Source organism: Ooceraea biroi, chromosome 6, assembly GCF_003672135.1.
Source record: "Ooceraea biroi isolate clonal line C1 chromosome 6, Obir_v5.4, whole genome shotgun sequence".
Classification (NCBI taxonomy): domain Eukaryota; kingdom Metazoa; phylum Arthropoda; class Insecta; order Hymenoptera; family Formicidae; genus Ooceraea; species Ooceraea biroi.
Window position 1 is genome coordinate 14,691,972 of NC_039511.1, and position 16,206 is coordinate 14,708,177.

General features: G+C 35.9%; 3 protein-coding genes across 3 annotated transcripts; 2 read left to right on the plus strand and 1 right to left on the minus strand.

Annotated features, from left to right (window-relative positions):
• Positions 1–866: 866 nt before the first annotated feature.
• Positions 867–10,315, plus strand: LOC109610666 (transient receptor potential protein-like). Its single transcript, XM_026970773.1, is given in 11 exon segments — positions 867–914; positions 1,057–1,194; positions 4,841–5,233; positions 5,306–5,677; positions 5,680–5,946; positions 6,276–6,550; positions 6,860–7,161; positions 7,457–7,708; positions 7,798–7,927; positions 8,585–10,034; positions 10,135–10,315. Coding segments are annotated over 10 exon segments (2,364 nt in total). The 3' UTR covers positions 8,772–10,034; positions 10,135–10,315.
• Positions 10,041–12,532, plus strand: LOC105285890. The gene is made up of 2 exons (XM_026970298.1): positions 10,041–10,371; positions 11,943–12,532. The coding sequence occupies exons 1-2, from the start codon at positions 10,327–10,329 to the stop codon at positions 12,225–12,227; spliced, it is 330 nt and encodes a 109-aa protein (XP_026826099.1). The 5' UTR covers positions 10,041–10,326; the 3' UTR covers positions 12,228–12,532.
• LOC105285889 (max-like protein X) lies at positions 12,340–14,967 on the minus strand. Its single transcript, XM_011350419.3, has 5 exons — positions 14,635–14,967; positions 14,280–14,429; positions 13,827–14,206; positions 13,625–13,738; positions 12,340–13,509 (listed from the first exon to the last, which is right to left on the minus strand). The coding sequence occupies exons 1-5, from the start codon at positions 14,669–14,671 to the stop codon at positions 13,453–13,455; spliced, it is 738 nt and encodes a 245-aa protein (XP_011348721.1). The 5' UTR covers positions 14,672–14,967; the 3' UTR covers positions 12,340–13,452.
• Between the last annotated feature and the right edge of the window lie 1,239 nt (positions 14,968–16,206).

Genomic DNA, 16,206 nt, shown 5'->3' on the forward strand with positions numbered 1-16,206 from the left:
GGTCTGTTGAATTTGTATTTTCTTATATTTTCTGCATCTAAAATGAAATGAATACAAGTTTGGACTTTCACGAGGAAATTAAAGAAAGTGTACTGAAAACAAACAGACCTGATAGATATTTACTGTCACTATAAATTGTGACAGTAACAATCGAACACCTTTTGTATAGTAATATTAAAAATCGCGCGCGCGTATCGTATTATTATCATTTTGACACGTTTCTTTAACAATGATTGATTATACTCGACGAAGAAGTAGATTATTGTAATACTACAAGGACTTCTAATTGAGAAATTTAAATTATCTTCAAAATATTATATTATATATATTAAATATTATTATATATATATTATAATATTATATTATTAATATTATTATTATTTGTATGTAGTACACAAACAAATTATAAATTATGTATATATATTCCGCCAAAAGATGAATTACATCATTAACATAAGCAGGTTATGATGTGTTGTTATTTCCGTTCTGCGTATACATGTTGTATCTGCCATTAATTTAAATGATAAGTTAATTAAATGATTTGATTTAAAAAAGGATATATTTTACTAGCCTATTTCGTAAAGAAATGATAAAAATACTTTATTTTTACCATAGAAAAATCATATAATTTTTTTGCGATATCGAAACGTTATAAAACTTTACGACAACTTCATTTCTATACTGTAGACCAAAACAAAATGTAAGTGATGCCAAAAATACTTTTGACATTTGTCTAATTTCTAATTGATTCTATGTTTGAATTTTCAAGGTTATCCAATCTACATTTTTCAAAAAAAGGAAATTTTATTTTATACATACACACACACACAATATTCAAAACGTTTACAATCTAGCAATCATTTATAATGGCGGATGATGAAACGACAGCTGAAACGGAGGGTGAATTCGAAAATGTAAGCTTATAAAGTATAAATTGGCAGCTAAGTCTTTCACAAAGTAATTCCTTAATGTTTTCTACTAACGCACACAAATTATAAAAAAAGTATAAAATACGAAAAGTATTTATGGATATATTTAAAAATTATTTTTGTATAGTATCCCAGTGTGGTGTATCCACATTTACAAGAACTTGAAAGAACGTTCTTCGAGATTGTTGCCAGTGGAAGTGTCGCCGAAGTGCGATTATTTCTAGAAAAGCAGCCAGATTTCAATATAAACGCTATTAATTTTCAAGTAAGTACGCAAATTCATAATTTTCGCGCAGTACAAGTAACATCAAATTAATGTTAACGAAAAATTACAGAGTATATTACGTATAAATAAATTAAAAGAACTCATTTCCAAAGAGCAAAAATTTATTTGTAACAGTTATTCGCATAAACTCATTTTCATTTTCTGGCTTATATTTAACGTAACGTGAAATGCGGAATTTTCAACGATGGCAAATGCCATTAGCGATCCAGAACAATAAAATTACACATTGGTAGAATGTGCTTTTCCTATCTGATTCATCGGACAGCTCAAGGTCGCGCGTACGGTACGCTTTGAACTAGACTGTTAAACCCTTAAACAGCTCATAAAAATTCCCGAATTTATCTCCCATCGCTGACCATCGCCGTCATTTAACGGGCACTGCCACTTACGTGGATTCACCGAAACGACGATGTCAGAGGAAGATATGCATTACCATTTTTTACGCTCACATTGTAAACTCAAATTTAGTCAATTTTTTTCTTAAAATCGCCTGTGTTAATTATTTATTTTTGTTATTTCTATTTGTTCGTGATTGTTCTTAGATTCTCAGATAGAAATTATTAGACGATATTAATCCATAAGATTCAACGTATAAATATTTGACATTTTTGTATAAATTACAAGTGCTTTTATCAATGCAAATCGAGACGTTTTTAAATATTCAACATGTTCACATGACCCGTTCTGAATAGGAATTGGTGGAATATACGAATGTGGGAGGAATGGAGACGGAACGAATATATATATATAGCTGATACGAAGTCCAGTTATCTTAGATCTTCACCCCGTCATAGAGAAACACGTACCCCCCATGGAATGTTTCCTCCGTCCAATCAGCCGACTCTATAGCCACCACTTCTTCATCCGCTCGCGATGTCCTCTTCTCTTTAGGGTTTCAGTAAAGCAGTCAAACTCTCCTTTAACTTTGAGCCCGAAATGCCGAAGTGGCGCAAGAGAGACAGATCGCTGGTAGGGAGGGAGAAGGGAAGAATAAAGAAGCGGGTGGAAGAGAGGAACATAGAGAAAGAAGCTGGGTGCCTCCGTGTATCTCTGGCTATATTTCAAGCCGTCTTTTTACAAGACAATGGTTTCAACCGGGGCCTGATAAAAATTATTCGAATCACCCGCCCCGCTGTAAATTCCATACGGGAATCTTTTCTCGGCATCGCTGGCTTCTTTATGGTGTGCTCGCGTGCCACAGCGCATCGATGACATATCGCAGCATCATTCATTCAATGAATGTCTTGTAATATGTTAGTTTAGCTCTTTATGACCTGATGAAACTCTCAAATCAATTAATCTTCTTTCGTATCTAAATTCTTATCTTCGAAGCTATATTATATAGGACTTATTATCGACGTAAACTTAAGAGAGTAATTTAGATCATGAAAGTCTTGACCTCCGTTGCGTCACGATTTGTTGCTTCATTCATTCATTAATCCGAAAGTACTCTCTTCCCAATCAGTCTGTCAGTTTTTTTCTGTCTTTCATCTATTACGTCTTTTAAGAGATCCACATCGAAAAATCCACAGAAACAAATGACAAACAGATATTTAACCGAGCATAAAATCCGAACGAGTCATGCGGAGCATTAAGGGCAACAGCTGCCGATTGTCAAGGGAGACCAAGAAGGGCTTTTACTGCACATATATCACAAGGCATTATTGTCGTCCGGCGTGTGGATATACACGGATACTCCCAGGGGTCTGTCGAAAAGCCAAAATATCAGTGAATATTGTGACTGGTGTCGGCGGCAACAATGGTGCCGGTCCATTGTTGGGGTCCGCCTCTGTAAACGCACCGCAGATGGGCGACACGTCGTCGTCCTATTCTTCCTACAAAAAGGGATACGACCGAAAAAAAGAAGAGCCGATAGCTTTCTGAAAGTCGGTCTTACCGCAAGGAGAAACCGCGATCTTGCGGCGAGAAGGAATTTCGGGAAAAGTCCCGAAATTTTCCAGTGATCTAGTCGGGACGCAGTAGTCCTTTCTTGTTTGTCCTAATTTATTGTCTCCAGAGGCTACTGATAACTGTGATAGAAATAATAATAATAATGATAATAATAAAACCATCATGACAGAAATAAGTTCTTTGGGTTCAGCTATTTTCGTAGTTTTTCAAATTCACCGAATTTATTACTCATCACGATAATTTGGCGTTTTGTTCTCTCAGGGTGTTAGCGCACTTCACATCGCAGTCGGTGAGAGAAACGTGGCGATGGTCGAGTAGTCCTTTCTTGTTTGTCCTAATTTATTGTCTCCAGAGGCTACTGATAACTGTGATAGAAATAATAATAATAATGATAATAATAAAACCATCATGACAGAAATAAGTTCTTTGGGTTCAGCTATTTTCGTAGTTTTTCAAATTCACCGAATTTATTACTCATCACGATAATTTGGCGTTTTGTTCTCTCAGGGTGTTAGCGCACTTCACATCGCAGTCGGTGAGAGAAACGTGGCGATGGTCGAGTAGTCCTTTCTTGTTTGTCCTAATTTATTGTCTCCAGAGGCTACTGATAACTGTGATAGAAATAATAATAATAATGATAATAATAAAACCATCATGACAGAAATAAGTTCTTTGGGTTCAGCTATTTTCGTAGTTTTTCAAATTCACCGAATTTATTACTCATCACGATAATTTGGCGTTTTGTTCTCTCAGGGTGTTAGCGCACTTCACATCGCAGTCGGTGAGAGAAACGTGGCGATGGTCGAGTAGTCCTTTCTTGTTTGTCCTAATTTATTGTCTCCAGAGGCTACTGATAACTGTGATAGAAATAATAATAATAATGATAATAATAAAACCATCATGACAGAAATAAGTTCTTTGGGTTCAGCTATTTTCGTATTTTTCAAATTCACCGAATTTATTACTCATCACGATAATTTGGCGCTTTGTTCTCTCAGGGTGTTAGCGCACTTCACATCGCAGTCGGTGAGAGAAACGTGGCGATGGTCGAGTAGTCCTTTCTTGTTTGTCCTAATTTATTGTCTCCAGAGGCTACTGATAACTGTGATAGAAATAATAATAATAATGATAATAATAAAACCATCATGACAGAAATAAGTTCTTTGGGTTCAGCTATTTTCGTATTTTTCAAATTCACCGAATTTATTACTCATCACGATAATTTGGCGCTTTGTTCTCTCAGGGTGTTAGCGCACTTCACATCGCAGTCGGTGAGAGAAACGTGGCGATGGTCGAGTAGTCCTTTCTTGTTTGTCCTAATTTATTGTCTCCAGAGGCTACTGATAACTGTGATAGAAATAATAATAATAATGATAATAATAAAACCATCATGACAGAAATAAGTTCTTTGGGTTCAGCTATTTTCGTATTTTTTCAAATTCACCGAATTTATTACTCATCACGATAATTTGGCGCTTTGTTCTCTCAGGGTGTTAGCGCACTTCACATCGCAGTCGGTGAGAGAAACGTGGCGATGGTCGAGTAGTCCTTTCTTGTTTGTCCTAATTTATTGTCTCCAGAGGCTACTGATAACTGTGATAGAAATAATAATAATAATGATAATAATAAAACCATCATGACAGAAATAAGTTCTTTGGGTTCAGCTATTTTCGTATTTTTTCAAATTCACCGAATTTATTACTCATCACGATAATTTGGCGCTTTGTTCTCTCAGGGTGTTAGCGCACTTCACATCGCAGTCGGTGAGAGAAACGTGGCGATGGTCGAGTATCTGTTGTCTCATCCGGATATTGACCCGGGTGACGCGCATCTACACGCAATCAGAGATAATCAAACCAGGATCGCTATACTGATATTGAACAAGCTGAATGAATTGACGCCGGGGCTGGAATATGCCGGCGTCACTCACAGTCCTGATTTTCCAGACGATACAACCCCTCTCGCTGTGGCGGCGCAATACGGACATTTCGAGATGATTGATATGCTCAGGTTCCGACGTCACATTCTACAGAAACCTCATCCGCCCAGTTGCAACTGCGATAAAGTTTGCAAGTACGCTATATACGGAGTAATATACACGGAATGCTTTTAGACAACATTTGCAAGTTTTGTTCATCAATCTTTTATGTTTATTAAATCACAGTTAGATTGTATGTAAAAATACAGAAGTTGGATGATGTCTTTTATCCTTATATTTATTTTAATACTTTATCGTTATGTACGCAGACCGGAAAGAGAGAGAGCTGATATCCTGACCATCGAGAAGATGAGATTGTTTTTATATAACGCGGTATCGAATCCGGCGTACATCTGCCAAACTGAAGAAGACCCGATACTGAAAGCTTTCGAATTGTCCGCTGAGCTTAGCAGAGAAGCGTCATTCGATAAGGAATTTTATCCCGACTATAAAGCGCTATCCAGTGTTAGTGAGACTTTATTTTATTTTTTTACTTCAAATTCATTAGATAATCACCAATCTTTAATTAGCAAAGTTATTAAATTCATAACAGAAGTCAAAATATTCTTATTACCTTAAGATTTTAATTACATCTGCGATGTACTAAAATATGTTTCTTATTTAACTATAAAAACCTAATAGTCTACTATTTTATGATAAAGGAGGTATCCCAATTCGCTACAGATTTGATCGGATGTGCTCGTAAAGCCGAGGAAGTCGAATGTGTACTAAAACAGATCGCTGGTTTTGGTCGCACTTCTAGTTTCATGTATCCACGACTTTTGCTGGCTCTGGATTATAAACAAAAAACTTTCGTAGCCCATTCAAACGTGCAACAGGTAACATGATACCTCTCAGCAAGTATATGAATTCTTGTAAAAACATTGCTGCAATCACGATATGTAGTGTATAAAACATTTTTAAACGTGGAATATGAAATTATTAAAATAGAGTCCAATTAATAAAAAAATAAAATATCTGATATTTACTGTATAAATGTTGAATCATCATGAGATGATAGGCAAATGCATACACCAAGTTCATAGTTACCTCTTTTATCAGTTTTTTTATTTGGAAAAAAAGACAGAAAATGTAATTCCAAATTATTGATGAATTTTATTAAAGGATCTATCAAACAATTTTGTAAAATCACGTGTTATTTGTCTTTTAGCTCGTTGAAAGTAAATGGATTGGCACTTGGCACGAATGGAAGGTCAGAAGTACATGGCTAAAGTGCCTATCTGTAATCCCGCAGATTGGCATGCTACCAGTCATGGCGCTCGTCATGTTGTTAACGCCAAACTCGAAACGAGCGAAGTTCTATGAAATCCCAGTTAACAAATTTCTCTCCTCCGTAGCAAATTACCTAATATTTCTCACATTCGTGTTTTTGCAATCACGCAGCGACAAAACCGAGCAGTTTCGTGGACCACCAAATACTGGCACGTACATGCTTAATTTTTCCAATTAATAAATAAAATCAGATAATTATTGGATGATCAAGTGTGCAATTAGTTATCTGTTTAGGGTATGAATGGATTCTCGCTGTCTATGTAATATCATATGCAATTGCTTTCGTTCGGCTCTGCATCGTGGATGGTCCGATTAGATGCTTTAGAACACGTGCAAACTGGTAAGAGCTGGGAACGTTTGTTATACAATTTGAATTTCAAAAAATTGGGAATTTGGATTCTACTAATTAGTATACATAATTCGTGACCGTGCGATGAACATAATTATTGCTGTATAATGCAGGTATGAGCTTGTCATGCTCGTGCTGTTCATTCTGACGTTTATTTTCTGGATAGTTGCCGCGTTGGACGTTAGAATAAACGGTCAACGTGACTTAGAAAGAAAATATTGGCACAAATACGATCCGACTTTAATAGCGGAGGGAATTTTCTGTCTTGCGACGATCATGGCATTCTTTAAGCTGTTATTTATCTGCCAGCTAGACTACGATCTCGGACCTCTGCAACTTTCATTAGTTAAGATGATTAGAGACGTCGGTCACTTTGTCGCAATATTTGGTATCATTATTATGGCCTTCACAGTTGGTAAGATATACAATATGTGTATTAATAATTCTGTAAATAGTCTGCTTGACTTGGCAGGCAATAATTTTGCGTGCTTTATTTAGTATATTATGTATGCACATAATTTTTCTCCTACAGCTTTGGAATATCATGGTCTTGAGCTTTCTAAAGATCTTTTTGACGATAAAGCAATTAATTGAAATATATTCTGCAAATCTGCAAAATTTAGAGATGCTTTTTGCATAATATAAATGTTTCTGCGTCTTCTTTTATTGTCCTTTTTTCGAAAATTATTAATTCAACATCCTTTTTTCAGGACTATGCAAACTTTATCAGTATTATAATGGGATGGTGCAAACTGATGACGAGTCGAAATTAAAGACCGAGCAAGAAAGTTCCTTTGTTGACTTCAAATCAACTCTAAAAACTCTCTTTTGGGCCGTCTTCTGTATGAGCCCGGTAGAAAGCGCCGACGTGATCATCGAAAATCTTCCAGGTGAAAGGGAATCCGAGACAATAATCAACTACCATAGCTTCACTGAGTTTATCGGTTATCTTTCTTTTGCCAGTAAGTAAACAACTGTCATTAACAAATAACGAAGACATGCACAATTTTGCCGATAAAACCGTATTAAGGGTAATGTTCCGCATCCTTAGGTTTCGAATTTATATCCGTGATAGTCGTTTTGAATATGCTAATTGCATGTATGGCAAACACCTTTACCAGAGTGACTGATAACGTTAATGTAGAGTGGATTTTTGGCCGAACTGAGGTCAGTGAATTCTCGCTTTTTCTTTTAATATGACATTTACTTTTAAAAGTAAAATAAATGTTTTTACCTCTATGTTCTAAATGAAAAAAGCGAAAAATAATGTATAAAAGAAATATTAAAATGATAAAGGTTAAAACAAACATGAGCTTTTGTGAAAATTTTAATATCGCGTGAAACGCAATATTGAAAATTGCAGCATTTACAGATATCAATTTTACGTAAATAATAATAAATTGCTCCGTTTGTTTTCAGGCGTATGTCGATTTCATGCTTACGACGACGCTTCCACCACCGTTTTGCATTTTCTTAATATTCACGGGGTTGCGGCCGGTGATCGAGTACATAAAAATACTGTTTAAGCCACCACCCGGCAAACGTGCCCGATGGGATTTTATGAATTGTTGCTACATAGTCAGTATGCTTTAATATCGAGTTACTGCATGCGTTTCGTCGTTAAATCAAACATTGGTTGTCAATTTGCAGCACAAAGCACAGAAGCATATTTTGCATGAGATAATCTTTCGTTGCTCTTTTTAGCATTTGTTTCATATTTTATATTTGCGTGCAAATATAAAATATGAAACAAATTGTCTGTAAGCGTTATTATGACAGACTTGACAGATCGATTTATGACGAAATGAAAGCACTTGTTTCAATTTGTATATTTGATCGTACATTTTGCTGCAGGAAGATTTAGAAGAGAAAAAGGACGAGCGATTCGCGGAAGTTATGGCGTTACTGGTGCAACGTTACTTTCGTCAACGCGAAAAGAAGATGGAAGAAACGGACGTGCAAAAATTGAGAAAAGAATTGATGGAATTTAGTAACATCCTGAAAGAGGCTCTTAGTCCGTCTTAAAAGAGTGCTTAAAAATTACATTAATTTACAAAAAAGGCAACGGAAGAGATACTTTACAGTTACATTAAATCTGACATCGTCATCGACCGGAGAAAGGACTAGAGAAATCGCGCGAAATCGATATGAGATCAAATTTATTCCGTGATGACATTGATGAATTATTTCCGAGAATTTATTCTCTCCTCTTTTATAATAGACGTAGACACGTAAACGGAAAAAATATTTTACACTAGGGACGCACCTATGCGTGCGTGTGTATACGTTATATTTTTCATGATCTTGTTACGCGCTAGGTTTTAGATTTCACCGCACGTTCTGGCAGTCTTCGTTAATAATTTGCGGACGACAATACGCACGTGGCGTCGGAAACAAACTAACGAAGCTTATTAAATGTATTACACATATGTATATTTGTGCATTTAATTTATCTCTGTAGCTGTCGTTAATAGAAACCGTTATTTAACTCTTTGTGCACTTCATTTCTTCTTAAAAATATACGTATTTTGTATAAAAATCTACGCTAATATTCTACATTTCAAGTTTAATGTACATCATAACTCGCGTAATATAAATATCGCTATTTGCAATATACCGCAATAATATTTGCAATACCACTGTATACGTGAAACTACTCCGTTTAATGATATTTTTTCGAACAGAATTGTACAAATGTAATTTATCGATATTTTTAGTATAATTTGAACTAAAAGAGTATGTTAAACATTCCTTACTTGGAAAAGCGAAAAAAGCTTTTAGGAAGAGAGCTGCTTGCTAAAGATTTCTATATATTATACAGAGATGGGGTGGAACGGGGGAGAAGGGATGTGAGTGAGAGAAGAGAGGAGCTTGAGAGGATGCGCACTGTACGATGAAGCATTCGCTGTCACAGTTTGCACGCGACTCTCGCGCTGTAAACAGTACGATAGTGTCTCAGAAATTTGTCTGTGTCATTCGTGTCATTAAATTTCAGTGCTTCCTTCCTACTAACAAATCCTTCTTGCAATAAAACCTTAATGACTGTCAGCTTTCTTACTCAATTAACGTGACAATGCGTTGAATGATTGCGAGTTTAACAATAAAGCCCGTATATTTGCCAAAGTTAAATATCATTTTGTAATTCATCATATATAGTAAATTTTACGAGAAAATGAATTCACTTAATCGCTGCAGTTTACAAAAACTTTAAGTGAGCATGAAGTGTTTTGGTCAAGTTTCAAAAATGATCAGCAGATTGGTGTACAGAGTTTTATGTTTTTTACTTCGGTCAGTTTATCAAAAATAGTATTTGTTAAATTATTTTATATTTGTGATACGTGTGGATTATTCAACATTGAACGGTACCTCAAAACTTTTGTTGATCTAGAAAAGATCGCTGCGTTCGAAATGTGGAATTATTCAAGCGCAATGAAAGCGAGACGCTTTGAGATACCAAAGGGGAAAGAGGAAAAATCCAGTGCTATTCCATTTGTCGATTCCAAGGTGAATGAGGGCGAGGTGAAGTTCAATGACGCGCATGAATCGGATATTCTGCGTCTACAGACCGTGCTAAAAGGGGATGAAAAAGAACCAAAAAACCTTCGATGTCATAATAGGTGAGGAGGTGAGGAGAAGATCATGGTGCGCTCGATATATGACCGCAACTGCATAATAAATTTATATATATACGTATTTTGTTATTTAAATTTATATATAGGTAATATATTTTTGTATTTTGTTTAGGAGACCCTGCGTAACATAAAGGTCTTTGTAAATATGTGTCGGTGCTTGAAATAATTTTAAAAATTACAGAAAGAGAATACACAATATCCAGAATTTCAGTTGAAATAAATTTTTACATTTCGCAATGTGTGCGTGCATTCGTTCATGCATAAGTAATGTTCACGCTCTTACAGATTGAAAATTGTTTATCATTATTGATAAATTATGCAAAGACGTGTTTAATAATAAACTATGCGGGAAATTTATGCCTAAATAATACATGTCATCATTTGCCATCTAAATTCTACGATTCTTCGTGAATTTTACATAAATGACATCGCGAATCAGGAATGCGAATGGTAAAAATACGCCGATCAATTACTCAGGAAAAAGCAATAGATAAAGCAATAGGAGTTGCACATGTTATCGACATGACAATAAATGGTTACAGAGTATTTGTTTATGCATGACGCGGTGTACAAAATGATACAACAAATAAAGCTAATAATATTCTGTATAATTAACCAATGTGAAATATACTATTTGCATGCGACGCACCATCCTTGAAATCAAAGTAAATAATCAATTGTCAAGTCAATAATAATTTATTTTACGAATTGTGAAATGTTTGCTTGATATCAGCGCAATATTTGCAGAATAAGTTTGAATAAGCTTTATTTATAAAATTAAGAAGAAAGATCACTTAAAATAATATCCTTAGCACCATTTCTTAACTTATCAGATAAATCCACTGTCGTAAGAAAAACGCAAAACAGACAAATGGATAATTAGATTGCTGAAATATTTGTTAAGAAAATAGTCGGAACATTCCTTTGTATTTTTCTTGATATAGTATAGTACATGGACATGCTCAAGATTCTTTTAAAAATAAATTACAAGTCCCTTTTTGTCCTCAATCGTGGTTACCTTTGTGCTTTATTAAAAAAGATGTGATCGTGTATTATTTAGGCATGAATTTCCTGCGTAGTTCACATAGAGGATATTTATTTTTGTACGATAGGTCTTTTTATATTACACGAATTGTTGTGATCCGGAATATTATTACAATTCTCAATACTGTCATTATGAAATTCCTCAAATGTTGAAACTGAAAGTACTACTTGATAAACATTTAATATTCATAAAGAAATGTAATTTCTCATATCTTGATCTCATCGCGATCATATCGCGATGCCTGCCTCGATATCCGATACCCAAGACCATGATTCCACGTGCATCTATTATTATACATCCTATTATTATACACGATATAACGGAAATTGCAATCCCTTTTCTCTTTTATTTGTAGCGAAGGGCGCTCATTTTTTACATCTTATGTAATTTTTCTTCGATCTTTTCTTAGATCTAGAGCTTGTTACCATTTTTATTTTAATAAAATAGAATCGTTTTCCTGTTTAACAATATTTCAATTTACTAAGAAATCAAAAGGCATTAAATAAATTTCTGTTGCAGTGCTCAACGGCGTTAAATCTGCGGGACAAGATGGACGATAAAACCTCTATGTTTCTGGTCATCATTCTCGCGATTGGCGGCTTAACGATGATGATTGCCCTACTGACTTGCTACGCTTGCATCTTCCGAGATTTGTGTTGTCGGCTGAGGAACAGATCTAAAAGGCAGCGGCAACATTCTTTCCAACAGGAATTTGATCATAATAGAAGCAAGTTCGATACGATGCCGTTAAATGATATCACGCAACAAAGAGACAGTATGCCGACGGAATCCGAAAAGATTTAAACAAAAGAAGCTTTCAGAATGTTCCTTGCGACAATAATTACAATCATAAAAGCATTTGTAATGTCGTAAACGGTTAATTATGGTTTCAGGGAATAAAGAACACGCCAAATCATGCTTTCAGAAGGGATATTAATCACAGTATAGATAACAGTATTAAATATACATGGAAAGACATAGTCGCGCATAGTTCACTCGTTAGTTCATTGTAAATCTATTATGTACATAAGTAGATACGCACATATATGTATATACATATAGACTGCATGTTATCTATCGCGAGTATGCAATAAAAGATCTGGTAAAAATATTCGACATTAATATACGATCGCAGATGACCCCCCTATGTCGTATCCCGTATATCTACATCCAGCTGTACAGAAAATAAACTTTTCTTTACAATCCCACATGTATTCGTTATACACCCGTATGTAAGCATCTCTTCTGGTAACTTTATACTGGTCTAAATGTTCATTGAAAAATTTCTTCACGCAGAATCTCAGAACTGTGATAAACCTCCAATTCACACGGTCCGATAAACCTATATCCTATCACTTGAATCCCGCGTATAACAATTTATAGAAATAGTATAAACAAAGTAGAATAGACAATATAGATGTACCAACAAAATAATTTCTCTAAAATAATAAAAATAAAATAAAATTTTCTCTTCATGTGCATTTGCGTATTAAACGCAAAAGGGGAATCGATACTTCGATAATTGATACATGATACATTTCTAAAAAGATCAGACTGGAGTACGCTTCAGAGAAATTGTACTCTGAAGAAGAGTAGAAGAAGACCTTGTTCGAGTTTACGTTATACAGGATTACAAAAAATTATTCGCTCATACAAAAAGTTTATCAAGAGACCACAACAGTAACCAAATGCACACGCGAAGCGACGCATAAGTGGTTAATTAATTAAACGGCTCCACATTGGATTAATAAAAAAAAAACACTAAGAGAATCAGGTGTCCCTCATTTTCGACCAAATTAATCGGAGACGCCGATAACTCGAACCTATTTTAATCTCGCTTATTGCGAATTAGCAGAATTCCATTGTAGCAAGATCAAAAATATACGTGCTTCGTTTCAACATCTTAATACCATTTCTGGATGTTAGCATGCTACATATCTTCTCTCCGAAATATAATATATCAATCTAATAACCTTTTCTTCTTCCTTCTTCATGGGCATTGGATAATCTTTCTTAAGAACGCATTCGACTAACTGATCTGACTGTTGAGTTGTTGCAGTACGGACAGCACTACTTCGCGCAGAGTCTAGGAAATACAGATGGGGAATACAGATGAATCATTCTATAGAGACTAACTTATTTCAGATAGTAATATGCAGAAAAATATAAAAAATATTTTAAAAAAAGATATGGCTACTTACCTGAGGTTTACAATGCTCTTCCAACCAGCTAAACACGCAACCAGATAGTTCTGCGAAGTTGGCCACGGAAACGTTGTTAAATGTTTGAAAGAGCCGATCCATTATTGCCTGAAACTGCAAGGTAAAATAAATGATAAATAAGTAAATAAATTAAGCAATCAATTACGGCAACTTGGGAAAGAAAACTAAGCGCTCGCATTACCACTTGAAACTTCATTTCATCGGAAACACGCATCTCCGCGTGTCCTGGTTGGGTTTGATGCGCCTTGACAATCTGTTCGTAGTTAGCCTGCATAATGCGCAGCGCGACGACCTCCTTCCTCAGTGCGTTCCGCTCTTCCTCTTGCTTCTTCTTCTGTTGCAACAAAAACTGTATGTAATCGATGGATTTCTGAAGCACCGTAGCCTTGGAGATCTTGTAACCCGACGAATCCGTGTGCTGGCAGGTTGGGACCAGGTCCTGAAGAGAGTCGTAACCCTTCTTGATAGCGTCCCGCCTCTTTTGCTCGGCCTGCGTATGAGCCTCTCTCCTACGTTCCTTGTAACTTATAGTAGAGTTTTTGTTGTCGCTATCCTCATCCTCTAAACATCAGATTTGTCGGTTAATCCTCTCACTGTTCCTCTAATCGAGTAATTAGTTGGGTAAAATATTTGCCTGTATTGTGAGCGGATGAAGATGGTGTGTTAATTGATCCCGTGCTGTTGCAACGAGTAAAGGCGTACTTCTCTGTAGGACTGGACGGTTCCATCTTCATGTCATTGTCTGATCCTATATTACCACTGCTAGCACGCATAGACACGTTAGCTAATTGTAAAAAACAAAGCACGATAAATATATGGTGTAATAAAATTTGTATTAATTAAGAAAAAGTAGGAATAAAATCTATTAACCTCTTGCACTTTCTAATAATTTATTAGATAAATAATACATGTTTATTGCAAGGATATAGAGGTAAAACTTAGAAATGTCACGATGGAGTAATCAGAAAGACGAATGATTCTTCACTCACAGGTTTCGTATGCATCCTTGTGTAATGAATCCGCCATGGTATTTACGATTCAATTATTTTCCATTAAAAAAACGAGAGATCAAAATATGTGCACATGGAACGCGCGCAATGGTGATTAAAGGACACTCACAGCGAATTTAGATTTTGACATCAAATTTTTTACTTATCTACGTAAGGGAGAAAAGAAGATACTTGAATTAAACAACGTTGGATTGTTAATTCTTTGATTCACCGACAATCACGACACTGCAAACGACAATTGCGAGGAGTTCGTCTCGCAACAAAACTCTTGCGTAGGTCCACCATTTTCGACTGAAATGTGTGCGTGTACGTACATGTGTGTAAACACTAGTGAATAATCTAGTTCCTTTAGTTATATATATTTTTTATAATGAACCTTTAAGGGGATGCTGGAGTTGCTAGTGAACTATTTTTTCACTATAGCGATGGTAATTGCAGTTTCGAAAATTCTCTTTATTGCTTGTGCAGAATAAAAAATCCTTTTCCACAAATGAAGTATAGATAGAAAGAAAGTCCGCTCTACAGGACTTTATATTCAAAATGGAAAAAAGTGAAAAACTTGCATTTGTCTTTTCTAACTTTTTTCCATTTTGAATATAAAGTCCTGTAGAGCGGACTTTCTTTCTATCTATACTTCATTTGTGGAAAAGGATTTTTTATTCTGCACAAGCAATAAAGAGAATTTTCGAAACTGCAATTACCATCGCTATAGTGAAAAAATAGTTCACTAGCAACTCCAGCATCCCCTTAAGGCTGAAATCATATAGTACGGAATAGAGCGTGCGGAATAGAGAGTGCGTCATAAAACAGCCAATCAGCGCTATTCTGCAAAAATACAGAAGCGTGTGGAATAGCGCTGATTGGCTGTTCTATGACGCACTCTCTATTCCGCACGCTCTATTCCGTAACATGTGATTTCAGCCTAAGGGCAAGCTGGAGTTGCTAGTGAAAAGTGTTGCCAACTGCACACATACATATACAAAAATTAAAGTTGAAATGCTTTTTATAAAAATTTCGCAATTTGTACGCACAAAATTGCGGCGGCCACCACTCGGGATAAAATAAAGAAATATAATGAAGCTTTTCGAGGTGACTTTAGAAGCGTAATAAAAGAGAAAAGTATATGTGAAACTCTTGTATGTATGTATAAGTAGGTACAAGATTTTCACATATACTTTTCTCTTTTATTACGCTTCTAAAATCACTTCTAAAAGCTTCATTATATTCCTTTATTTTATCCCGAGTGGTGGCCGCTGCAATTTTGTGCGTACAAATTGCCAAATTTTTGTAAAAAGCATTTTATTGTGCAAATATTGTGCGACGATGGCAGCACCATCGCGAAGAAGCTATCTAAAATACATCTTTGTAGTGTGCTACGCGAAATGCTCCGCGCCCCGCGGCGCTACGCCACTGCCGCCGACGTGACGTCACACCCCCACCACGACCACCGAGTGGGGGTATATAAGCCGCGCCGCGCCGAACATCCAGTCTTTCCTAGTCGGGCGCTCTCCGACTTTAGTTCGCGTGGTTCGCCGTGCGGCCGACGGACCG

Excerpts from the sequence above, each read along its gene's own strand:
- LOC105285890 (XM_026970298.1), top strand. The coding sequence starts at position 10,327 with ATGAAAAAGAACCAAAAAACCTTCGATGTCATAATAGGTGAGGAG. Across the intron at positions 10,372-11,942 it reads ATGTCATAATAGGTGAGGAG|TGCTCAACGGCGTTAAATCT; the intron begins GTGAGGAGAAGA and ends TTTCTGTTGCAG.
- LOC105285889 (XM_011350419.3), bottom strand. The coding sequence starts at position 14,671 with ATGGCGGATTCATTACACAAGGATGCATACGAAACCT. Across the intron at positions 14,430-14,634 it reads CAAGGATGCATACGAAACCT|CTAACGTGTCTATGCGTGCT; the intron begins GTGAGTGAAGAA and ends TTTTACAATTAG. Across the intron at positions 13,510-13,624 it reads AAGAGCATTGTAAACCTCAG|ACTCTGCGCGAAGTAGTGCT; the intron begins GTAAGTAGCCAT and ends TGTATTTCCTAG.